We start from the raw sequence: 26,995 nt of genomic DNA on the forward strand, positions 1-26,995 counted from the left end.
ACGGCGCCAAGCCGGCGCTACCCCGTTGGCGTCACGACGACAACATCACTCGATCGACCACCATTTTCATTCTCTTGTAGACTCGCAACTATAGACGTTCACCTCATATCCTGTGAGTGTGTTTGTGGGGAGGAACAGTGGCAATGAGTTTAAAGGAACGGGCAATCCGAAAAACCGGCAGCGGGAGACCATTGCATCAACCACGGCCACTCTATTCATTGGGAAAGGGCAAAGTCTTGAGATGAAGTTCCAGGAGAGATAGGAATCAATCGAGGTCCGACGCGGCAAGGCTGAGCGCTCTAAAGAGGAACCAGATTGGCCTGTGAAGGACACAAATCGGTCCACAAGAGGAGACCACCAATGATGCACCTGCAATCGCACGGTCAGCCTTGAAGATGAGAATCGACTCGGCTGTTGAAACGTCGGCAGCAATGTCGATTCTCACCCGGTGGGACACCATTCTTCTTTTAATCAGATACCAATATTTGATTAAATATACCAATATTCAATATACGTCTTCTTGGGTTTTCCCCTGACCATAAACTGATTTCCCTGACTCCCTATCCCGATGCTTATTTCGCTGATTCGTCCCCGTTCGCTGCGTTCCGTGATGTTCAATTGAATTGGTATTCGTGCGCTTGGGATCTTTTCAGCATCTCACAATAATCGAGGAATGCACTATTGGTCCAAAAATTATACCAACAAATATAGGAGCACCACAATTGCTATCGTGGACCATTCAGCTTCTTCTCTTCCAGTGGTGTTTTATTCCTAGATCTCTTTGCGACGGTGGAAATTACGAGTAGGAATCGCCATAGTAGGATTATTGAATGTAGTTTTTCGACTTGCCTAAATGCATAAAAGATAATGCAATTTTTCTGCCAACAAAAAACTCTCTCCAACTCACTGATGACCATTCCAGAAAGTGTTTTCGATTACTCCTTGTTTGCCTGGCTACATTACCTTCATGGTCAACCAAAACAGGATGTATGCAGGAGGCATTAGCTGATCCATTGGTCAATCCACCTCACTTCATTGCTGTGGAAGATGCAACAAAGACGCTAATCAGATATTGTCGACTTGCGCCAGGGTATTAGATGACATTACTGCCACACCGGGCTCATCTACACGTTCGCCTCCGAAGCATATGCAGCTTGGAGTCGTCTCCCACGAATCCTTCTCTCGCGCTCAAAGGTCAACCCCGATTTAGGCGAATTAAAGTGAAAACATCCTCATCCTAATTGTACGTAAATATGGTATAGATTTTAATTGTAGTGACTTTTTAGAATAATAATAATTTTAATGATCAAGATAAGAAATAATGACCAATAATGGTAATAATGACCAACTTGCAGCACTGCGGGCCAGCGCTGCGGCCGCGGCGACAGCAAGAGGCCTGAAGCAGAAAGCAGAAGCACCTGCGCGCCTCGCGTCCCCTTGACACTTCAACACATTACGACGCCGTGGTAACATGAAGCTCACTCTGCAGTCGCAGTCATTCAGTGTGGATATTTTCTTTCAGTGCAGAGGTGTTCAGCGTTTCGACTTTGGTGCTCAGGAGAAACTTTTATGGGACTATATTTTATTTGTTGACTTTAGTCTCTTATTGTACTGTGAATTTAAGTTTGCAATGGATAAATTTGTTACCAAAAAGGCGCGCTTGGAAGTTGATGATACTGCAAGTCAACCTCCGACAATCATTGTGCCGTCAATTGCTTCATCGTCATCAGGCGAGAAGTGTTCACAGCCGAAACCTGGACAATCCGGCAAGGGAAGATCACTTCAGAAGTCTTGGTTGACCAAATATGCATGGTTAGAATATGAAGCATCTACCGAAAAAGTTTATTGCAAAGCTTGCAAAGAGGCAGATGCTAAAAATCTAATACAATTTTCTTCAAAAAAAGAAGATGCATTTCTTACCGTAGGCTTTTCTAAGTGGAAAAAGTCTTTAGAAAAATTCCGTCTTCATGAAAATACGTATACGTATAAATAAGGTTATCTGATACTAAATTCTATCACTAACCGAAGTCTCTCAATTGAATGAACAGTTGCTTAGTGAGATGAAGAAAGGCCGTTCAGCTAGCAATTTTTACTACCGTACAATGTTACAGCTTAAGATTTATTTATTTTTGTCTTTATTGCCATGTAATGAACCCAGTAGAGGATGTCAATGAAAAAATGCAATGCCCTCATCTAAGTGTTGCTGATCTGGGAAAAATATATGAGGGCTTGATTTGTACATTGAATGGAAGGCGTGATAGTTTTGTACAATTTTGGGAATTGTGTTTTAAAGAGAAACCTTCACAATTTGATGATCCTTCGCTATCTCGGAATCGACGCATGCCAAATAAATATGAAAACGACGAAGCCAGCTCAACGCACACTTTCAAAGCCCCAAAGGAATACTACAAAGCTATTTACATTGAAGGTTGTGAAACGGACCAGTCTTGCAGTACTAAGCGGTTTCCACCCACTGGAATCAAGCAGGTTATTGCAGTTGAACAAATGTGTTTGCTTTTAGTTAAAAGAGGGGAAACAAATTTTGTAAAATCAACTGAGTTTTTCAAAAATGACCTAGACATTGAGATACTGCGCTTACTCTAGCATATCTTAGTCGATATCGCTATAATAAGAAACAGCTGGACTTAAAAAAACATGCGTCGTGTAAGAAAGTGCATTACACAACAGCTAGCAGTTGGAGAAATGTTATGTGGAGTAGGGAAGTGCATTAAGTTTCTCCCAAGTAGTTCCAATAACGACAGCGATAGCAGAACGGTCATTTAGCGCCCCATAGACGTCTGAAATCATATCTTCGATCAACAACGGGACAGAAGCGATTGAACAACTTGGCTGTTCTCCATGCCCACCGAGATGTTTTGGATGAATTGGATATCCGACCAGTCATCAACGACTTCATATACAGTAATCCGGTCAGACGGTCGACATTTGCACCTTTCTATATACACTTATGGTACCCTAGTATCATCCTAATAATGGTATTCATAGCAAAATTAAAAAACTTTATAAAACATATAAATACATACAGAATGTTAAATTTTCAGTTTCAAAATGTTCAATACTGTTCAGTAATGTATTTATATATTACTATTATATCTATCTTTCATACTACGGCGCTGTATTATTTATTTTCAAGTACTTCAGTATTTTTAGAGTGTAAGACTCAATTAAAACTCGCTATTTACATACTTGTTGACTGAAAGTATTAGGCGTACTGTATAAACTTTACTAACTTTATTAAAGAATTAACGTTGAGATATTGTTTTAATTTGATGAACCCTGAATCTTACTCAAAGTAAACTTAAATTAGCTATATCACATTAATCAAAGTGCTATCGCTGAGCGAGTTATAGAGAGTCGAATTATCGAGGTTCTAATTTTGATCATATGACTCCTCTAAAAGGCTTTTTAAAAAAATTTAAAACTCACTATTTTTCATCTAAAATTTAGAAAACTTTCCCGGGGAAAGACCCCCGATATGGGCGCCCCAATATTTTCTATACGTCGGCGCCTCTGTTGTAGAGGTCTAAGTCTAAGGGAATTTTCAAGGAACAAATGCAGTATAAAGCTAATAGGTCTGTAACACGTAATTATATTTCATAAGTAGTGAAGTTCTCACATTTTATAGTAATTTTTCTTACATTTTTTATTTTATCTTGTTCGTGAGAGCAACATAACGTCCAAATCCACGACCGCGTGGCTACAATTGGCTCTAGGGCATCCCCCATGCATTCACTTATTTGTGTAGCCCGTGTGTCTACATTACCTGTCCGTGTTTGTGTGCTTCAGGATTCTGGTCACGGAGGTCGCGTTCATCTGCTCAAACTGACGCGCCTGCTCCGATTGGCTCGACTCCTTCAGCGCATGGATCGCCACTCACAGCACTCGGCCGCCATCTTGTCCCTGCTCATGCTCTCCTTCACCCTGTTGGCTCATTGGCTCGCCTGCCTCTGGTACGTCGTCGCAGACACGGAGAGAGCAAAGCACAAACCGGACTGGGACCTGGGTAAGTAAGACAGCAATCGTCTAGAACAATACTCATATGAAAATTCCATGAATCGCTCTCCAACTACGCGATCTGTCTGAATATCAAAAGGGTTTTTTTCTGGGCCTCTCATGCATGATCAACCTATCTCTTCTCCAAAATAATGCCCTAAAATCCATTATTAATAATAAATCACAGTAAGACTCCGTTTTCCTGGATTTTTCCAAAGCTTTTGACTCAATCCTTCTCCTCTATCCTATATTGATAGCCTCCTCCTCAACAATCTAGGTGAACGATTTAATATTGCTGGTAATTTTAAAATCCCCCTGTCCAGCTTCCTCAGCAACCGAACTCAAAGGGTTATTCTTTCTGATTTATCATCTCCTTGGTCTCCTCTGACATCTGGAGTTCCTCAGGGGAGTACCTTGGTCCTTTACCTTTTTAACTTATATATTGATGATCTTGCCTCCCTGCTACCTTCTTCCCAAGCTCACACTCTCTTTCGTGCTGATGATCGTAAACTATTCAAGGATTTTCAATAACCTTCCGATTGCCATGACCTACACGATGCTTTACGTCAGACATCAAATTGGTGTGATGCCTGGAAACTTAAATTAAACGCAGATAAATGCAGTGTGATGTCTATTTCCCTAAAGAAGATTACACATCAATTTAACTATTTTTAATCACTCTCTGAAACATGTGTCAACATCTAAGGACCTAGGCATTATCTCTGACGATAAATTAAATTTTCCCCCGCACATAAAATACATCAATTCTAAAGCAATGTACTTCTTAGGTCTCTTGTACCGTTTCACTGAAATTAAATCATTTCCTTTATCATTCTTCCAATTCTTACCTACTCTTGTCCCATCCGGTCTATCTCTTCACAAAGCAACCTATCATGCCTGGACTGTGTCGGCAATTTCTTTGCTAAAATAGTAAAAAATAGATTGCCGCATTTACGTAACATGTCCACCAATACTATTCTCTCCTCCCTCTCCATCCCTAATCTCACTGCTCATAGGCTCACAGCTGATTTAAAACTTATTTATAAGATTCTCAATTCCACCATCGAATTGCTCTCTTTTATCAATTTTAAAGGTCCGTCCCGCCCCACCCGTTCTCATCCCCTAATCCACATGCCCATTCCCAGACTTTCACTTATCAAACGTTAGTTTTTCTACCGCATTACTTCTGTGTTGAACTCACTCCCCCCAGACATCGGCCTCTTTGCACTCCCATTGAAATCCTTCATAAGATTCTCCCTACATTATCTGACACCAAAGTAGGCTGCACCTGCAGATTCATGTTGTCCTTTTGTTTTTGTAAATCTAATTATTGTTTTCTACTAGTTATATTGCTTCTTCGTCCTCAAATTTATATATTGTTACCTGGCCACTATAAAATGTCAACTTATGCTGTATGTGGTTCTCTTTCTTTAGAAATAAAAAAATAAGAACACCGATTCATAAGATAATAATAACAATGAAAAACATTTCGAAACATTAATAATTATAAAAAGCACACACAATTTCTTTAACAACGTCGGCTACTGGTGTGACAACGCACAGTTTTAAGGACAGCCTTTTCCGCCTTTATCACAATGTAAAAATCCATCCAATATTCAAAGAGAAGTGATCCAAGAAGGAACGGCTTGAAAATTTGCCCAATGGCTTGTTCCTAATGGCTACAATATTATCAAAACCTAATCAGACATTTGATTTTTTCAATTGTGTTCGAATTAATTAAGCAAATTTCCACATTGAAAACTAGTTAATTAGAAAATCTTCATTTGATAAATGTTAGATAGAGATACTATAAATCGGCTGCGTGAATTACAAATTTCACAGATGAAATTCTTCAAATCTGCTGCTAATGGAATTTGCAAAAATTTGATTTCGACCGCGAATTTGAAAACATTTTCAAATGCACACAAATGATAACTAAAGTAAGATAAAAAATTCTCTAATTTCTTGCGCATACATATTTTGGCGGAAATTTCTTGAACGGCTCTGCTTTAATTGATTATATGATTCACCACTAAAAAGCAGTATATAAAAATGAAATATAAAGGATTTTTAAAACAGGCTCCTCTAAACAAATTTTAAAATGCACTAAAATGTACATTTGAAAAAGGCCAGATTGGCGCCCATGCGATGCCACTCTACGTGACGTCACAGGGACCTAGTTTCTATACGAGTAGATATGAGTTTTACATCGTCTGAGATTACTAATGCATGCATGAGGCACAGAGCTCGGGTTAAAAATACCTAAGTTCAGAAAGTTTCCTTCGTTTGATAGGAGAATAATAATCCTTATTTAAGCCTAGCGCTACCAGTTAGCAGGGCACTCTGCTACCTGCTAGAATTCTGCGTCATATCAGCGCTCAAAGCCTCGCACCAAGGTCACCTCACTTACGGCAGTGGGAACCAGAACGACGTCACACGGAGTTTTCCCAGCATTCATACTTAGCCGTCGCGTTTTCGCGCGCTTGAAATTTTTCACTTTTCATTTAATCACGAAAAATAGACATCGTTATTTAAAAATCTAAAATCGTGAAATACTTACTCCAGGAGTAATAATCTTTCGATTTAGGCAATAAAAAAATAATAGGAAACCACCCTATTTCTCGCTTTTGTCGAACCTGAAAATATATAGGGTTTTTCCGTGTCGCTCTTAAATATATCCATTCTCAATTGCTCAAGCAATCGAAGCCTAGCGCGCAGACTCCTAGTCTCCCAGCCTAATTTCTTATTCGTTCAACGCATTCTGCGATACAATTTGTGAGAGATGCGTCCCCTACCTCTCGAGTCATTCGCGGCGAAAAGTTATTAGCCCTTGCCCTGATGAGTTCATGACGTCACTGACTCTTGCCGAGAAGGTCACCGCTTCTCCAGCGTTCCGTGCATCAGCCTCACGTTGTCATTACCTCTCTTATTACTATCTCCGCCAAGGATGGGGTCTCTCTAACAACTAAATGAGCAACAACTTTAATGACGTCCCCGACCCTTGAAAAATGGGCGTCAAATTTTGTTTTTTTTTTCTCATTTAAGTTATTGGAAAAAGGGGGAAAATGTTTTCGTTTTCACTTCCTTAACATTACCATCGATCTTCCTCCGTATCTTTTAATTGCAATCTCGAGTGAGCGACTCCACTTTCTTTTACATTTCACCGCAAAATTGTCGTGCGGCCAAGAATTTTGCCCTATTTCAAAGCTAATAATTTACGTAAGGCATCAATTGAGTAAATAAATAATAAGAAACCATTTTTATTATTTTTTCTAAGTGTTTTGAAAAAATATTACCTTTCTTTAAAATCTCTGAATGCATTAATTGCAGCTCTAATTCATTAAAATAGCATTTCTTAAACTTTTTTGTGAATTAGTTGATAAATACCTTATAGGTGAAGGATTGAGATGCTCTTCCTTTGAAATGATTTGCTGGTGTATTCAAAAATTTTCATTTGTCTCCATTTTGGTGTTCACAGGTTGGATTCACCACATGGCAGACAGGCTCAAGATGAACATCTCATCCGTGACGCACGCAGAATCCTACATCACGGCACTATACTTCACGTGCTCCTCTTTGACATCCGTGGGCTTTGGAAACGTATCTCCGAACACCAATTCCGAAAAAATATTCTCTATATGCACCATGCTCATTGGAGGTGAGTGCCTCAAATCAATTATTATCCCTGCTTCCCGATCAATACGAGTTTTCTCTGTGGCCTCCAAAGGACAATGCATGCGCCACCATTTTGTGGATCTTCCTAAGCAAGTGCATGTGATTCAAAGTTCCTTTGGCAGTTCGGATCTTATAAGGTCATACTCCCATAATCCTTAACAAAACTAAAATGGCTTATTATTTTATGCACCCTTTTAATACTTTTAGTGACAAATTAGTAAGGAAAAAATAATATTTCCCAAATTTAATGTCAACAGACTCGTGTCCGCGGACGGTCCCACAAATATTTTCGAAGACGGTTTATTGTATTAAATGCAGTCCTTTGACCGCAGCATAAGACATTCCACTCCAAAACATTCAAATCAATTCAAAATAATCAACTCAACCCTGTTAAAGTGATGCTTCAAATCTCAATTGCGTTGAGAAGGGAATCTTAGATTCCGAAACCCCGTCTCTTCTTCTCCCGTCCAGGTAGCAGTTCCATCGCTCGTTCTCGAGCAAATTCTCCCAGAGTATAACCCACGGAGTAAGTTTTGTGTGTGTGTGTGTGTGTGTTTCCTTAACTGAAGCAACCTTAGCGAGGCCCCCAAAACCCTCGCGAAGGTTCCTTCGGAGTTAAGCGAGTGACTGGATTCAACGGAAGCAGCCTTAGCGAGGTCCCCCGAAACCCTCGCGAAGGTTCTTTCATAGTTGAACGAGTGTTTGTGAAGGGTTTCCGGTTGAGAGGCTGGGGTTGGTCACTGCTGCGAATCTTCCCGTTCCAGCATACCAACACAATGTTTTGCTTGCACCTGCAACGAGGTACCCTGTTAAGGCCATTGGAGTGTTTCTTTCCCCAGTTCAAAATAATCATTTCGCGGATTTTCAGGCAATCGCAGGCGAGAAGAGAAGTCATTGGTATCGGTCCCTCGCACTGTGGTCCGAATGCGGAAATCGCCGTACAAAAGTCCAAAATGGCTCTTTTGAAAAAGAGGGAGACTTAAAAATTAGCTTAAAAACTCATAATATGATTTGTAAGCCATTTTGGATTTATAAGCCATTTTACATCAAATTGATCCGTTGCTGAGATACAGTATCTCAAATATGACCAATATTTAAAAATCACGAGCGATGCCGTGTTTCTCCGCGGGTGGTGTTGCGGTGGTGTGTCTTTCGTGGAATAAAAAACACAATATTCCTTTGAACGAGCACTTTTGGCTATATTATCCATGATTTTTAAAGATTATGGCTCACATCTACCTGGTTTTTCAACACATAAAAGCGTGCCGGTTTTTCACGTGAAATTTGATATAAAGTAGGTTTTATCTTTCGTTGACGAAATACATATGACTCGGGAAATAAACATCAGAGTGCGAAGAGGAAATTTCTTAAGAATACTAGAAGAAATCTTGGAAAAGTGTTGGCGACCAAGGAAATGAGAGCGATTTTTCGCTGGCGCATCAAGGTTCAGCTAAGCGACGCGGGACACTGAGCAAATGCGGTATATTTTTCAGGTTTTTAGCGCATTTTCTCATACATAATTGGGAAAAAGACGACCACACACAGAAACACAAAAAAGGGACACTCATAAAATTTCGAAAGCTTCTCAGTCGTTTCGGTGGGACCCACCAGTGAGTCTCAATGAGTGCTGCAGGACTGCTCAAGTCTTCTGTGGAGGTGAGAGGTGGTGAGGGGAAATAGGAGTGATCGGCTAGTCTACACCTACAATGCATAAACGCTCAACAATCGCCCACCGAATCAAATCCGCTCATCCAGCACTACAAGGGCCACTAGATGAGCGGATTTGATTCGGTGGGCGATTTTTGAGCGTTAGCGCAGTGGAAGTATCGTTAGCGAGCGATGTTCAGCCCGAGCGGTTAGAATGCTTTTCCCACCCAGATGTGCGCCAATTCTCGCGTTCTCAACTCAATTCTGGTGGCATTTTGTGGAAGAATTTCGATTAATGAAAGGGAAAAGCACTGGTGGAAGGAACTATTGAAGGAGGCCGTGTGTTTGGGAACAGGCTCAATGAATGGAGAGGACTCGGTGGAGTGGCGGTGGTTGTTCATTCGGATAGAGACTGGCGTGGTGCACTCTCAAATGTAGAAGGCAGGGCAGAAATTGCAGGATAGCCGACGGAAGGCACTATCACGAAACTCATGTAGTAATATCGTTCATAAAGTCAATAAGTCGTTCCAATGCCTTGGCCTAGGAGTTTCAGATTGTTGTATACGCAGCAGTCAACCACTATAGTAGTCGACGTGGGTGACGAATACCTTTTCCCCAGCCGCGGCGGCGTCCGACCGTCTTCCGCCCCGGCGAGTGGACCACACCATCCCTCATACTTCCTTATGCGACACTTTTACACCCGACTTTCTTTAATCAAAAACGTCGCGGGAATAGGTAAAAATTGTTAGGATTTCAATGGAAAAAATGCAAGTTTAGATTTTAACGGGCAATGCCGTTGTTTGACGTCATAAGTGGTGCCATCTTTTAGCCTTTTCAACACTAAGTACCTCCAATGTTAATTTTCGTTTATTCCTTTGTTGCGTTTACTGTCCTTCTTGAACTAACAGAAATAGATGTTATGGTTCATTAAACGAAGTAAGAAATAAAGAAAACTTCCTTTTTTGATCTACAAAGATCAGATGTGCGAGGACGAGGAACAGTTGAGAAGCGGTTATCCGCTCCGCTAGGGGCATAAAGTGAATTAACAGCGAACGAGGTAACCCAGTCGATATTTCGTCGCGCGTCAGTCGAGAAGAGTTGACGTTAGATTGACAAACGGAATATAACGAGGGTCCCTTTATTTATTTCAAACTTTATCGAAATCGAAAATAATGGGGAAAAAGGTGTACCAGTCCATTGAGTTTTTCATTTTAGATTGCATCTTTGACAGCGAACAGCTCGATTTCATTTTGTCTTCATTCCGATAACTTACAATGCACAGCCTGCATGCTCTGACACGGCGCACAAATGAATTCAGAACTCATATAATACCCTACATTGATAGATAAAATCATTAGATGGTAATGGCGATAAATAATGTATTTCAGCGTTGATGCACGCTGTGGTGTTTGGGAATGTGACTGCTATAATCCAGAGGATGTACTCACGCCGCTCGTTGTACCAGAGCAAGTGGAGGGACCTCAAGGACTTCCTGGCTCTGCACGCGGTGCCCAAGGAACTGAGGCAGCGGATGCTGGACTACTTCCAAGCCACCTGGGCACTGTACCATGGGATCGACACTCACGAGGTATGTATACACACCCACTGCATGCATGCCAGCCGGAATAGCACTCACAGCCCTACACACTCAAGTTGCCACTGCTCACGGGCGCAGGCCGAACAATGACTTTTTTCAGGACAAACTGTGATTGTGGACCGTCAGGAATATATAACTTTTTCCGTAATTTAAGCTGAAAGGGTCTCGTGAAATTGTTCAATAGGGTTCATAACATACAAATAAATTCAGAGGTAAGGAAAGAAATGGATAGGAACATATAATGAAAAAAGGACGAAGACAACGGTGCTGTGGAGAATGGATAAAGCCAAAAATCAGAGGGTAAAAATCCGACGTGACTGGGACTCGGACTCAGATTCTCGCGGTTGCCGGCGGGGTGCTCTACCAATTGCGCTACCAGGACACTTAATTTACCATGATTTCGGCGGGGGTTTATACACAAAAAGGTCCCTCTGCTTTGGCCCACAATGGTAACCAATGGCGGCTGGTGGTAATTTATCTAGGGTGTGCATTAGAGTAGATATAGGATGATTTAATTATATTATGTTAATACTAATCCATGAGCATCATATTTCGTCGTAATAGAATACATAGCAAGCAAAACATATCACTGGTATATTCTACCCTTAAAATTGCATGAAATAATTTTAGCATGCATGAAAATAATTATTCTAGACACACCTTTGCAACTTACGGTAGGTGAAATTCATTCTCCTTTCCTTACACCATATGAGGAAGTGGTGTAGAAAACGACCATACAGATGACTCTGTAGACGGACTAGGATCCTGGGCGCAGGTAGTGTAGGTGGCGGCTACACCACTACACTACCTGCGAGTCACTCACCAAAACTATGCGCGTGCGCACTCGCATCGTTTTGAGTCTGCTCCCATCACCCATTTGAACAGTGCATACCCCCCCGCATACTTCGTCCCGCCAGAGCACCCTCAAACGATCGCATAAACCGAATATGCGACCGGCGCGATGCCACGGGATCGCACACTTGTAGAGCGACGAATTCGAAAAGGTTATAGCTGTAGCGTTCGGAGCGTCATGTTTCTTGCATATGTAGACAGGATTTTTATCCTTCTCGTTGCAAAGGAATAGTTTTCTTTTATAATTCATTCATCTTTGGGTGTGCACTCGCTAACATGCGTATACGCACGCGCCGCCACTGATGGTAACCAATATATGGGCTGCTGGGACAGCTAACCACTCACCAACAGAAGAAAGGGACGAGGACACAAGGAAGAAAGGAAAGATACACACTCACACGATAGCTCACACATTACATGTACCGCGGTGCATTTGCCCAGATTAAGTTCGAGTCCTGACTCTTTGCTTCATACATGAATGTTGTTCAAATGCGATGATAGCATTACAAATTCAGAGTGATAATAAATTTCGCAGTAGACAGTCTCGTCTGACAATAAACGTATTTCACTGATAATCCGAGAGCATAGGGTATTTATGCATTTAACGAACAAAAGAGAGTCAATTGCGCTTCCTTATGGGACACCTGATGTAACTTTAATTAAACCAATGTGAATTCCGTAAAGTACTACTTTTTCATTACGACGACACAGAAATTCCCGTATTTTCTTTACTTCTGTTTCGTTGTGCCCGCAAGTAATTGTAGTTTGTATAAAAGCCTGTTGTGAGGAACCGTTGCGAAATATTTCTTAAAACCTCGAAATAATTTGTCAGCTTGTCTTGAGAGATCATATTGCATCCACACGCTTGCCGCGTCGCCGCACTCTCCGCCGCCGCCGCGCCGCACAGTGGGCGGAAATCGGAAAAAGCCGGACAAAATTACAAAATGGCTTTTTTTGAGTTATAAACTTGAAACTTCGCAGGTATACTCAAAAATGATTGAAGTTTATTGATATGTACTTCATTTGACATAGATCCTACCCGTTACTGAGATACAGAGGCTAAAAAGTGAGCAAATTTCCATAAAAACGCCCGTCTTCAATTTTCTCTGAAAATCTTCCAAAGTAAGTGAATGGTGAAGTTATGGGTGGATTCTTGCCGAATAAAAAACCACATAATCTGTTAGCATGGTGTATTTTCTTTAATTTTCCGTAATCTTAAAGAAAACAGCCCATACATTCTTACCGTGCAGTAACAAAATGGCGGATACTGTTTTTCGACGAAGTTTTATATTTAGGTAGAGTTTCAAATAGGTTTTCGGCAAGGTCGCGCAGAGTAACTTATATGAGAGCATCGTTTGAAGATTTCTTGAGGTCTTTATGCAGTTTTCTTTGAAATAAGTTTGCGTCGCCGGAAATTACATTGATTTTTCGATCGCGCGGCAGGGTTCTTCTCCGCGCGTCGGGAGTTGGATTAGCCGCGCCGCGGTAAGGTTTTTGAAGCTGTACGGGTTTTAACACTCAACATTCACCGTTTTTATGTTTTGCTTCAAGACACCGATTCTCAAATGGTCTATGGTGAAGACAGTGGAGGTTTTTCATGCGATGTACTTGCACGTTTCATCGAAGTTCATTTCGTTATCTTTGGATACGATCGAAGACCATGCTTCTATTAAAAGCGTTCAAACCTCGACAAAGTGAGTTGTTTTCCTGGGACTCATACAAAAAGACCTACCAGAAAGATACCAGCTGAAACCCTATACCTTCTTCAATCACCGATCTCTGACCCTCAGGATTCTAATTTCGAAAACGGTCGTTTTATGACACCCTGGAGCGGAGCCCTTCACCGTTTTAACGGAGGTATTTCCATGGGAACTTCTAGCTTTTTTAGATGTGCATCATACCCTCAGCTCTACTTTGACATACAGATTTTCATATCTTTACACGTTTACCATGTGTTCCTCCCCGTGTACGCATTAGGGCATTGGATAACCATAGGCTCGACAAATTTATTATTTCTAAATTTTACGTAGGCTCCATCCGCCATTCCATAGAAAATGCCACCTCACATTATTACATGACTTGATATCTACAAAATAATATTGGAATTGGTAAAAAAAAATCATTCACTCGGTCAAATCAATCATTGGTAAAAAAAATTTGCTCCATTATTTATCGCGGAGGCTGAATTTAAGACAAGGCCCTGATGCTCTGAAATTTCTCAATGACTTCCTGACAAAACGCATTCTATGGCCATACCTTAAGAAATGGGTAGAGAGTTCTCGATCTAATGAATGATTTTTGTGTCGATACAAAAGTTGGCTCGCTGACTCTATAACATTTCCAGAATTTGCTATGCATCACTTTCCCGGTACTTCAACGACAGCCGGTTGAGTATTGTATTTTTGTAAAAATCTATTCCTCTCAAATTGATTGACTAAATAAAATTCCCCCTGTAGCTTCATGCTAAAAAATTCATATTATATTTTCCAGGCATTCCAGGGCGGCCAAAAAAATGTCGCACCTAATGTGTTAGATCACGCAGAAGAAAATTCAAACTTTAAAAACTACTGCCACTACTGCTGAGCTTGCTCTCGCGGCATCTGTGAGTTTGAGAGAGAGGGGAGACACTGCAGCAGCTCACCTAATTGCAGAAATAACAGCTACGACCCCTACTCGGGCTAAGAGAGTTCTTTCAAAGTGGAGGACGAGTTAAAAGGTCCACCCTGAGATGACAGTGGAAGAGGCACTGTCATTGATGTTTGCCTCTGATTTGACCAAGCGTCAACATCGGTCTTTTCGTAGGACAGCTCTGAGCCATGGACACGAATTGTATCCCAGTTATGATAGAATAGCGATAGCAAAAAAAAGCAGCTAATAACGAAGGAATTAAAATAACTGAGACCATGTGCGAAGTAAACCTTCAACCACCACTGAACCACACCATATTGGGAACAATAGCCATCTTAGCCACCACTTCCACCTCTCAAGATTTAAATGGGGTGGTGAACTACAGATTAATCTCAAAGTACGGTTTTGATCGAAGTTCAGGCCACTCACAATATAAGCAAATGTGGCAACAAGTGGATGCTTCAGATAAATTCCTAGTCATGAGTTCCCTTGTATCTTTTAGTTTGATTAAAAAGCAGCAGGTAACAAAGGCGCTACAGGTAACGACTGAAGTTTCCACTTTCTCTTGGTTAATTACATTTATCTCTAAACTTTTGATAAAGAATTTTAATTGCATCGGAGGCACTTCTCACATGTAGGCTCTACAATTTCAGATGCCACTATCTGGGAAAATCCACTGCCGTAGTCGACACGATTTTGTCATCCCATCCGCTTTAGGTGAAAAAAAGAGACAAAAGAAGTTACAAAATCAGAAAGACATTACCTATATCGAAAGGCAGGTGGATGGCCTTAATGATTTCAACTCTGGATTTTACACGATTAAGTTCTGTTTACTACTGACCATGATCAACGGAAAAGAAATGCTTACATTGCTTACCTTATTTTCCTAATTTTTTCTTAATCTTAAAATCCATATAATTTATTATCCTACAGGGAAGTATAGTCATTTCGAAATTAAGAAAAACGATAGTTTTAAGTTTGCAACTCACTGAAGGACAGCTGAATCATGGGGTTCTAAATCTTTGATGCAATAGCGTCGGGCATGAATAACTTAGGGGATGTAAAAATATCGTTCACCTGATATCGATAAATATTCTGTTGGTTTGTGTACGCTGCACTGCCCCATATGATTTTCTGAATGCATATTGGATATGTCGTATCGATTGGAATTTAAACAGGGGCATTTGATAATTTAAATTTTAATTTATTTTAGTCAGGAAAGGAATGCTAAGAAAATTTTCAGCTAAAATAGATATTATATATTAAAACAACTATTTTGAAAAAGATGTTCGGGGATTTGTTCAAAAACGTACTTACAGGCAAGTGGAAGTTAGAAATTTCTACGCTCCACAAGCAAATTAAAATCACTTTCACAAATTCTGCGCACTCAAGAGAACTTAACTTTCCTTCACCACAGTCAAAGTAGAAATGAGGGTATGACACACGTTTTAAAATATCTAGAAGTTCCCGTGGAATTGTCTACCTAAACTACCCTGTCTTCATCGTATCTGCTTCAACAACTTTCTAGTGCTTACTGTAGGTGCAGAACATGAGATTGTCACGCGATCCATAATTTTCGTCCATAAAATTTTGATTATTTAGTTGCCATCAGTAATCTATGTTCATAATTAGTAATTTTAAGTCACTGAACACTGCATTATTAGCCATCTTCTTGAACATCTATTCATCTCAAGAGTAAAACATTAGATTAATTGACGCTTTTTGCAGTTCGTTATTTGTTCAATTTGCCGACTTGGGTGGCGGCGGGGTAAAATGCTCGTTTTTCAAAGAAGTGTCGGATTCTAGTCCCGCATGGGTAAGTTTCCTTTATCAAGCGCAACGTTGTCGCAGAATAATTTATTCACGCCATTTATGTCAATATTGATCCGTCGGCACGTATGAATAAAGTATGAATTTTGTAACGTAAAGCTAAATGTGGAATAGTATTTATTCAAAAAATTTGAAAGAAATAGATTTTTATAAAAATACCAACTCCCGTAGAAGTATTGAGAAAGTAATGCAAAGCATATTACGGAAATGTTATGAATTCAGCGAGCCAATTTTTGAAGCGACACAAAAATCGTTCATTTTTTCGTTCCCATGGAAATACCTCCGTTAAAACGGTGAAGGGCTCCGCTCCAGGGTGTCATAAAACGACCGTTTTCGAAATTAGAATCCTGAGGGTCAGAGATCGGTGATTGAAGAAGGTATAGGGTTTCAGCTGGTATCTTTCTGGTAGGTCTTTTTGTATGAGTCCCAGGAAAACAACTCACTTTGTCGAGGTTTGAACGCTTTTAATAGAAGCATGGTCTTCGATCGTATCCAAAGATAACGAAATGAACTTCGATGAAACGTGCAAGTACATCGCATGAAAAACCTCCACTGTCTTCACCATAGACCATTTGAGAATCGGTGTCTTGAAGCAAAACATAAAAACGGTGAATGTTGAGTGTTAAAACCCGTACAGCTTCAAAAACCTTACCGCGGCGCGGCTAATCCAACTCCCGACGCGTGGAGAAGAACCCTGCCGCGCGATCGAAAAATCAATGTAATTTCCGGCGACGCAAACTTATTTCAAAGAAAACTGCATAAAGACCTCAAGAAATCTTCAAACGATGCTCTCATATAAGTTACTCTGCGCGACCTTGCCGAAAACCTATTTGAAACTCTACCTAAATGTAAAACTTCGTCGAAAAACAGTATCCGCCATTTTGTTACTGCACGGTAAGAATTTATGGGCTGTTTTCTTTAAGATTACGGAAAATTAAAGAAAATACACCATGCTAACAGATTATGTGGTTTTTTATTCGGCAAGAATCCACCCATAACTTCACCATTCACTTACTTTGGAAGATTTTCAGAGAAAATTGAAGACGGGCGTTTTTATGGAAATTTGCTCACTTTTGAGCCTCTGTATCTCAGTAACGGGTAGGATCTATGTCAAATGAAGTACATATCAATAAACTTCAATCATTTTTGAGTATACCTGCGAAGTTTCAAGTTTATAACTCAAAAAAAGCCATTTTGTAATTTTGTCCGGCTTTTTCCGATTTCCGCCCACTGTGCGCCGGCCAGAACCGGTGTCGACCGCACGCTCGAAAAAACGATTTAAAATTCGGGGGTTGCGACTTGGTGCAAGGTTTCACTTTAGATTCACAATGTAGAAGCTTCATAGAACTACGTGGTATCAGTCACTTGGCGGAAATCCGTGATAATATCTACTTTTTCTCTACGTTTATGTAAAAAAAATGGGATGAAAACAGGCTCCGCCATTTTGTTATATATCTATGGTAACTGATGTAGCTTAATCTTTGTAAACCCTCCAAACGGAAGTAAACAAAGATTTTATTAAGATGGTATAACAGTTTTGTCAATTAAACTATTCATGAAACCACTGCACGAGGATAAATTTGGCAATTTTCAGAAAAAATCGAGGGTGGTCGTTTTTCGCTAAATTTGTTCAACTTTGACCTCATATATATTGTTAACGTGAAAACACAGGAATGAAATAATCTGGTAAGTTATGCATAATTTGTTTGAGAATATGTATGCGAAGTTTCAACTTCCTAGCTCAAAAAATCGTTTTTGAGGTTTTGGCCAGCTTTTTTCGATTCTAGCCCACTGTGAGTCGTGAAGAAAGAGCGCATTCCCATGATGCGATAGCCATACTGACAGCCATAGAGGAAGATGAGGAGTCACGATATGTTCGACTATCTAGCCGTATTCGATGTTAATGAAATTGGTCGATAGTTCTTTTGGTCTTGTCTGTTTCCCTTTTGGAATATCGGTGTAATGCTTGAAATTTTCCAGCCTGTTGATTTCTTCCCCTCAGACAATGACTTCTTGAGTATCATCTCCAAGAACGGTGCGATATGTGGAACTAACTCCTTGAGGACACACACCGGTTTTCCCTTCGGACACGAAGATTTATTATTTTTACCGATTGCAGCAGTTTAGGCATCCCTTCGCATTGAATAAAGATTTCTTCCATCGGTTCCTTATTGAATTGAATGTCAAAATTACGTGCAGTATAGTTGGTGTGTACTTTCGAAGTGGGAATTTAACGTGGCAATAAACTATTTTCCATGACAAGTTCATTATCTTTATCGAATAACGGATTCATGGATGAGTATTTTCCTTGAAGCTCTCTCGCGTATGGTCATAAAGATTTCAGTCTTTATTCGAGTTATTCACCGAGTACTTTTTTCTTGAAAATTCGCAATGCAGTTTGCACTGATTTCTTGGTTTTTGATCGTTCCGCAGCGTAACTTTCTTTTGCTTCAAGTCCCATCGATTTTTCACATAACGTAATAGGGTGTTTGAACAAGTTGGCCACTTTACTGTTTCTTGAAGCCCCTTCTGACATCGTTGTTGTACCAGCGAGGTTCTATATAATGACATTTCAGTTATTGCGGAGTAGATTCGTTGATTCCATGGCGTATAATTCTAACAAGTATATCTATGATACATCAGTGCAATTATCATCTGCTTTGGCTATGGATTCCGTGTGAAAATCATTAAGCATCTCGCCAAATTTAATGAAATTGCTTTTATCAAATGAGTAAAATTTGCGTTTTTGTTTTAATGCCAACTCTAATTCAATTTCAAGGTTACAAACACTACTCCGTGGTCATTAAAAACGTCAATAATATCGATCGGTTTAATCAACAAGGACGGCCTACAGTTATAAAGCCTAATATTTTATTCCGTTTCATGGGCATGTCTTCTATTGAGCAAGTGAGTGGTTTGCTAGTGTGTTTATACGTAGAACATTCTAAGTTTTCCATTCCTTATATTCGTTTTTATAGCATAAGAATCCCAATATATGAATCGAAGATTAAATCCAATTAATATTACAATTTTACTGCATATCAATATAAATGCGAATATTTGATATCAATTGGTAAATAATATCGAATTCGGAAGTATACAAAAAGAGCAAAGATCTACACTCATTATACGCAATACGCTTTACACTTGAATGTCCGTTATTTTTTTGGTGGTTCTGTCTGGGTTGGAGGTTGCCTCCATTTTTCGAGCTTAACTTTTGCATCAGCAAACTCCTTCACGGGATTGTGCATACACTTTTAAAGTTTCAACTCTAGAGAATAACTTCGATTAGTCGTTATTGCAAAGGATGATGTGAGGCAAAGCGTACGCTGGCTTTACCCAACTGATTACATTTCCTTTTCGGAACAATATATTCTCATTTCACCGTAAAAAGTAATTAAAACACGAAAATTACGCTTAATATTTGTTTGAAACAAAAGTTAATTATTGCTGTTTCCAGTTGACAGAACTCAAACAAGAGTTGCAGTAGTTACGGCATTGGCCGCTGAAGTGGAGGTGCATCTCTATCTGCGAATTATGAATACAAGGGCGTCGGGACAAGGGTGCGCTTTCAGACTGTCGACTACTATACTCCCGACAATCTATCACTATTAGGGATGGTCGGAACGGATATCTCGGATCCAAATATCCGCGGATATTGCCCTTCATCGGATACATCGGATCCAAAGTCGCGGAAGATATCGGATCTGGATCCGAAATATTAAATAATAGCTTCAGTGAATGCAACCACCCCATAAGGGTGGAAAGAGTTCCGATTCTCTCTTCGAATGCGCTGTCGCATGCGACTCTTGTCCTACTCATGAACTTTTTTATTTGAAATCTCTCGCAGAGGTTACGTAGCAGAATTTCAGCCGTGGAAAATAAAAAAGGCAAAACACGACTGGCACATAGTGTGACTCTTCCCTAGAGATTGAGCAATCATCGGGGGAATCTCAGCGTCAAGAATTTGAAAATTCATTTGGATCCGAAAATATCCGATCCGAAAGATCCGGCTCCGAAAATGAAGGACCCGATCAGAATCCGAAAAAAATCCTGGATCCGTCCATCCCTAGTTACTATCACTTAAGAAGTGGCAAGGATTTTCTGAATACCCTTTACCCGTGTAATTGTTCGGAAAGAAGAAAGTTCATACTTGGGTCTGGGCATTATTTTCGGGGTCTCATGGTTCGCCGTGGTGGGTACCAATGAATAGCACTGACTGTAATCCAACCGGTCCACTGCATAAGTCATAACTGGTCAAGACATGACAAACCTTGAAAATTACACGGTATGTTGAAACCGTGGTCGGTAGTAGAGTTGTGAATTGAAGTGGATTGAATTGGAAATTACCATTTGTAATTTTTATCGTGGATATCTTGCACAACACCAAGCCTGAAACGATTTTCTCAGCCATCTGGTTGTCGCTCTGTGTCCTGTCTTTTCAAAAGGAATCCAGGTCATATTTTCAAGCAAAGGCGTTTTTTGTTTAATTATTTCATTCGTAGAGGCCATGCATTTACTATTTCTATAGAATTGATGTTTTGCGCATAATAGTTACCCTTTTGTCGTGGTTAAATCTTCTCGGGCTCTCCACCGGGTGAGTGCATATAGGGCTGACGACGTTAGTAGTGTAAAAATGAGGATACTGGGACAGTCGCCATCTTGGATTCTCCGCCATCTTGAATTTTTCCTCGAAGGTGCTGCCATCTGGCAAAACAAATGAATATCGAAAATCTAAACGTCTCGTGGATGAACTGAGGATACTGGGACAGCCACAATCTTAGTGATGATGGTCTGAGGGTGTAGAGGTCAAGTGATAAATTAAAAGAATGGATAACAATAATTATTTATTTTCATAATATTAATACAATTCATCAGTCTGCGTTGCAAAATCTCTCACATCCTTAAAAATTTTATTTCCCCCTAAAAAAACTTCTTGCTGCGTTGGCCATGCTCGCACATTTGGAACACTTAATTTTGTATGCACCACTCGCGACTTCTTAGAGGATGAGAAACTGTAGAGGCATTCGTTATGAGGGTATCTGTATTCTCCGGTCTGGGAATAATTGTTCATGGAAAAAGTATATATTAAATACTTTTCCCACAGGTACACGTAAAAGGAGACTTGAAGTGGCAGACAACAGAATTGAACAGATATCTGCGGTGAACCTTCTTGAGTAAACAGTTTAATGAAATTATGGGGAATCTGCTCATCAATAAAACGGGATGGGATAGGGAGGGATCGACAAAGGTTTTTCAGTGATGAATCTTCTACTGGGTGAATTTCATAAATGGAATGCACAAGAGACTTAATCGAAATCATTTTCAAACTCAGTGGGGTAAACTTCACTTTAGCCGGCCTGCATTCTGTGAGTATCTTGCTCACAAATGCGTTGAATTTCTGAAATAAGTGAGGAAAGAGAAATGAATTAAATTGTTTTTCAAACTTATTTCTCCATATTCCCACTTATTTTCCTCTCTTTCCAATGGGAATACTGAGACAGTCACAATCTTGGTGATGATGGTCTGAGGGTGTAGAGGTCAAGTGATAAATTAAAAGAATGGATAACAATAATTATTTATTTTCATAATATCAATACAATAATTCTTCAGTCTGCGTTGTGGCATCTCTCACATCCTTATGTATTTTTTTTTCCCACAAAATTTCATGCGGTGTTGTCCATGGTGGTACTTTTTGGAAAATTGTATATTTATGTGCGTTTCTTCGATTCCTCGACAATTTATAACACATGAGGCATTCATAATGGGGATATAAGTCTAGACCGGTCTGTGAATAATTATTAATGGAAAATGTATAAATGAAATAACTTTCCCACAAGTGTTGATAATATGAGAAACTCATTGGAAGGCAACAGTATTGTACCAATATTTGCGGAGGACCATCTTGAGAATACAGAGACATGAGTATTTGGGAAAATATTTTGTCAAAAAATCTGAAGGGGATGGGAAGGATTTGGCAAAGGTTCTCTATCCTTGGTAACGAATCTTCTTCGCGAACTTTATGAATGCATCGCACAACAGCGTTGACCGAAAGCAACTGCAAATTTAGTGGGCAAAACTTCACCATAGCTGGCCTGCACAATGCGGTCGTCGTATTCACAAATGTGATCAATTTCTGAAATAATCAGCGGAAAGAGAGGAATATGAGTAGGAATTTGAAGGAATAAAATTTCAACAAAAAAGATTGAATATGTTATATATTTTTCAAGACAAATTATGAAAAAAAGAGGAACAGAAAAAACAATGAACATCGAAACTAAATTGAAACAAAATCAAATAAAATGAAAAATATTCACAAATCTCTCAAAAAAATCAGTTTTAGGAACAAATCACATATTTAGGAATTCAAGAAATAATATAAAAATTAAAGACAATAAAAATAATTGTATCATGATATTAAAAAATATGAAAAAACAAAAAAATATTAACTGAAAAAACTACTCCCAAAACAACATGAATCCTCACAAAAGTGCATGTAAATTTTTTTTCCCTCTTATCCCCCGAGGATCTCTACACACCTTTTTCTTCGGAACCTCATCATCAATGGAGAGTCTTTTCATAGGTGACTTTATAACAGACGTAGAAGCTGAGTGAGCTCCATCACTTTGTAAAACAGGCATATCAAGAACTTGAGCCTCCGAGGACGCACGCGAATGTGACGATGGGATCCACTGCACATCGTCCTCCGATGATCTCGGTGACTGAATAACAATGGAAGGAGATCTTGGCGGTGGATTTGTAGGCTCTGGGGATGATGGAGGTGATGGTGAGCAAAGACCTTCGGTATCGGGTGGTGGCGATGCGGGCGACTCAACTTCAAGCTGTGGTGTTACAGCAAGAGGTTGAGTATCCGGCATCGGAGATGTGGGGGAATGTGCTCCAGGCAGGGATGGAGACGTCAACGGTTGCGAGGTCGGCTGCGGTGCTGGTGATGTGGGGGGTTGCACCGCAAGCAGGGATGGTGATGTCGCCGGCTGAGTTGTAGGGCGTGGTGGTGATGGTTGAGTTGTGGATGGCCTGCTCAGGCGAGATATGGGCGGTGGTGGTGTTGAACGCCCCGATGCTGCTGATGCTGTGGACGGTAGAGATGATGTCTCCTCGTCGTAAGACCGCCCCATCCGCGAAATGGGGATAAGTGGAGGCGGTGGAGAATGTGATGACGATCTCCGCGTTAAATCAAGTGCCTCCACCCGTCCAATCTGTGGAATGGGGATAAGCGGAGGCGGTGGAGAATGTGATGGCAATCTCCGCGCTAAATCAAGCGCCTCCGCCTCATTAAACAGCGCCGAAACGAGGTCGTCAAATGACATATCACTCGGTGAATCATCCTCTGCATACCCCCAGTAGTATGGAGCTAAACAGAAGTTAACTTCGTTCCGCGATCCATTCCACACCTCAGCCATAGGCCTACACGTGGAGCACCTATGCGCTGGCTGATCAACAGTAATTAGAGGTCCATCACACAGATCGCAAACAAAGCGTGGAATACGTAGGCGGGACGAATAAATTGAGTGCCTAGTTTCCACATGCGAAAGTTCAATATATTGAAGACGAATCCGACACCATCTGCAAATGGACACTGTGGCCCTCGATGTCGACCGCGTATCCAATGCGTGGTAAATGGTTGCCTGAACGCAATGGAATGATGCCATGGTGGATGTATGATGTGTTTTCTTAAACAGCGTATATATAAGACTGTCCCACGTGACATTATTCGATATCTAAGGATGAAGCTATTGGAGGAACTCTCAACCCAATGAGCTCACAGGGCCGATGGTCTGAGGAGGCGTAAACCTTGAGGTCGGTCCCCCCACAGCTTCAAGATTTCATGCTGGCGACCCCAATCGGCTGGGGCATTGACGCACGAAGGAGAAGTCAGAGACCTTCGATTAAGATTAGCAATCAACCCTCATAAAAATTGATGACCGGCTGTGCGATTGACGCAAGCAAGCGGAGACAGACGGGTGATAAAGATTAATGAGCGACCCTCGTACGATCGGTTGGGGCATTGACGCACGAAGGAGAAGTCAGAGACCTTCAATTAAGATTAGCAATCAACCCTCATAAAAATTGATGACCGGCTGTGCGATTGACGCAAGCAAGCGGAGACAGACGGGTGATAAAGATTAATGAGCGACCCTCGTACGATCGGTTGGGGCATTGACGCACGAAGGAGAAGTCAGAGACCTTCAATTAAGGTTAGCAATCGACCCTCATAAAAATTGATGACCGGCTGTGCGATTGACGCAAACAAGCGGAGACAGACGGGTGATAAAGATTAATGAGTGACCCTCGTACGATCGGTTGGGGCATTGACGCACGACGGAGAAGTCAGAGACCTTCAATTAAGATTAGCAATCGACCCTCATAAAAATTGATGACCGGCTGTGCGATTGACGCAAGCAAGCGGAGACAGACGGGTGATAAAGATTAATGAGTGACCCTCGAACGATCGGTTGGGGCATTGACGCACGAAGGAGAAGTCAGAGACCTTCAATTAAGATTAGCAATCGGCCCTCATAAAAATTGATGACCGGCTGTGCGATTGACGTAAATTACCTAGAGGTCGAAAAACAATTCACTCCACCCACCCCGATGGGATGGGGGAAATTCAGTATATAAAGGCATAGCAGAGCTCTCACAACCATACTCACAGCAAGAACGCCTTACGGTACCACAGAAAGTAGCAGCAGAACCAGCATCAGCAGAAAGAAGCCAGGAGAAGGAAGAAGTTCCCGATAATTTCCAACACCAGCAGTTGCCCTCACAATCCTCAACGATAGCGTGAGTAAAATCATATCATTAGTTTTTAAATGTATAAAAATTCAAGTCCTATGAGGATTTAGCTAGAAAAACTGCTAAAATGCTCATTTATTCTATCTACTTCAGATGGACGCTTTGAAGATCAAGTTGCTTACGCAGCAGGAGGAGGCAAAATTCTTGAAAAAGGAGGAGCTTAAGGAGGGTCTGGCATATGAGGTGGAGAAACTTTCTCCCACTATTACAAAATATGGGAGCAGCATAATAGCGGAGATAAATTTTGAAAATGCAAAGAGGAAAATATTCCTCCCCAAGCATTTCATCCTCACTCTTGACGAAATCGAGGCCTTTAATGCCGACGCATGGGGCGTTGGGCTAAAAATATCCAGAAAGGATAATTCAGTTGTTTTATTGTAAAAAATTAAAATAATACATGTCTTCGCTTATAAATGACCATACTGAATAATCTTGTTTCATTTAAAATAACCCTCAAATACACGTTAGGTTACTTATGTATAAAGCCTAATTCTCATATATAGAATTTCATTTCCACTGGATAAACCAACCAGACGATAATGGAAGAGATGGTGCTATGCCCGGTATGCTACGTCTATTACCACCCAAGGTACAGAGCCGGCCATGAGATGTCGGAAGTTCATCACCGCCATGCAATCAGACAAGTTGGAAGAGGAGCTGACGCTTCTTCTTCAATTGTAGAGATTGAATCAGCGGTTAAAGGACGGCTTAAAACCTTTTGGGTGAGTGCAGGTGGGGAGCATACAGACCTGGTAATTTTTTTAAACAGCAAAAAGGATTTACTTTTAGAGAAAATTAGAATTTATCTCAAAGATACAGCATTAAAAATAAACATACTGGTGAAAGCTAAATTTCATAATGATAAGAATGAAGAAAGAGTTGAAACACAGGATAGATGGTTTAAAACAAAAAATGTTAAAGTTTTTGAAGCAGATGATGTGAATGAAATTTTAGAAATACTATTTGCGAAATTGTTGAAAGAAAAATCAGAAAGCTCATCTAAGGGATCAGGTTGGTCACTAAGTGAAATAATCGGCCTCGAATTACGGATAAATAGATACATCCCGCTAAGAGGGTCATCTTTCATTGACCTTCCTGCTAAAATTAAACTCACCCACTCAGTTATCAACGTAAAGAATGAGGATGCCTTCTGCTTCAAGTACGCCATATGGGGGAAGAAAATAAAGTGTCATCCCGAACGCCTTTCAAAATATAATAATATAGAGTTTTATCAAGGATACAATTGGGATTGCATTAATCATCCAGTAGAATTATCAAAAATTTCAAAGTTTGAGCATGAAAATTCAATTTCAATAAATGTTTTCGGTCTTGATGAAAAAAATAATGTATATCCAATTAAAGTTGTTGATCAGGAGTTAGATGACCACCGCGATCTTCTCTACCTTGTTAAGAAGGACAAGACGCATTTCTGCTGGATCAAAAATTTTGGTAGATTGATTCGATCACAAATGTCAAAACATAAAAATGCGTTACACGTATGCAAACGCTGTTTTAAACCTTGCTATTCGAGTGATACTCTCACAGAACATAATATTGATTGCTGTAGAAATTCTCCAACAAAAATAATAGTTCCAACTGCTGATGACAACATCTTGAAATTCAAAAACTTCTCACATTCCGTCAGAATTCCCTATGTTGTATACGCTGATTTTGAATGCATCCTTAGTAAACATTTGAGTTGCTCTCCCAATGATGAGCATTCATATACTAATAAGCAGCACCAGCATGAAGTCATGTCCTTCTGCATGCTTATGGTATCAGATACTGGAGAAGTATTCGAACCATTTCTTTACCGAGGTAAAGGTGCGGTAGATATTTTTCTTGAAAAGCTGAAGCAAATGGCTCTCTTTGCACGAAATAAGTATAAAAATATAATACCTATTGATACTTTGACCGAGAGTGAGAATGTTGCTT

General features: G+C 40.4%; 1 protein-coding gene across 1 annotated transcript in view; it reads left to right on the forward strand.

Annotated features, from left to right (window-relative positions):
* LOC124164280 (potassium voltage-gated channel subfamily H member 4) overlaps positions 1–26,995 on the forward strand; it is a 561,414-nt gene that overhangs the window by 444,937 nt on the left and 89,482 nt on the right. The window contains exons 8-10 of the mRNA XM_046541531.1: positions 3,808–4,024; positions 7,493–7,672; positions 10,725–10,924. Of these exons, the coding sequence (XP_046397487.1) occupies positions 3,808–4,024; positions 7,493–7,672; positions 10,725–10,924 (597 nt within the window). The remainder of the gene's footprint in view (positions 1–3,807; positions 4,025–7,492; positions 7,673–10,724; positions 10,925–26,995) is intronic.

The sequence above is a fragment of the Ischnura elegans genome, chromosome 8, assembly GCF_921293095.1.
Source record: "Ischnura elegans chromosome 8, ioIscEleg1.1, whole genome shotgun sequence".
NCBI lineage: Eukaryota > Metazoa > Arthropoda > Insecta > Odonata > Coenagrionidae > Ischnura > Ischnura elegans.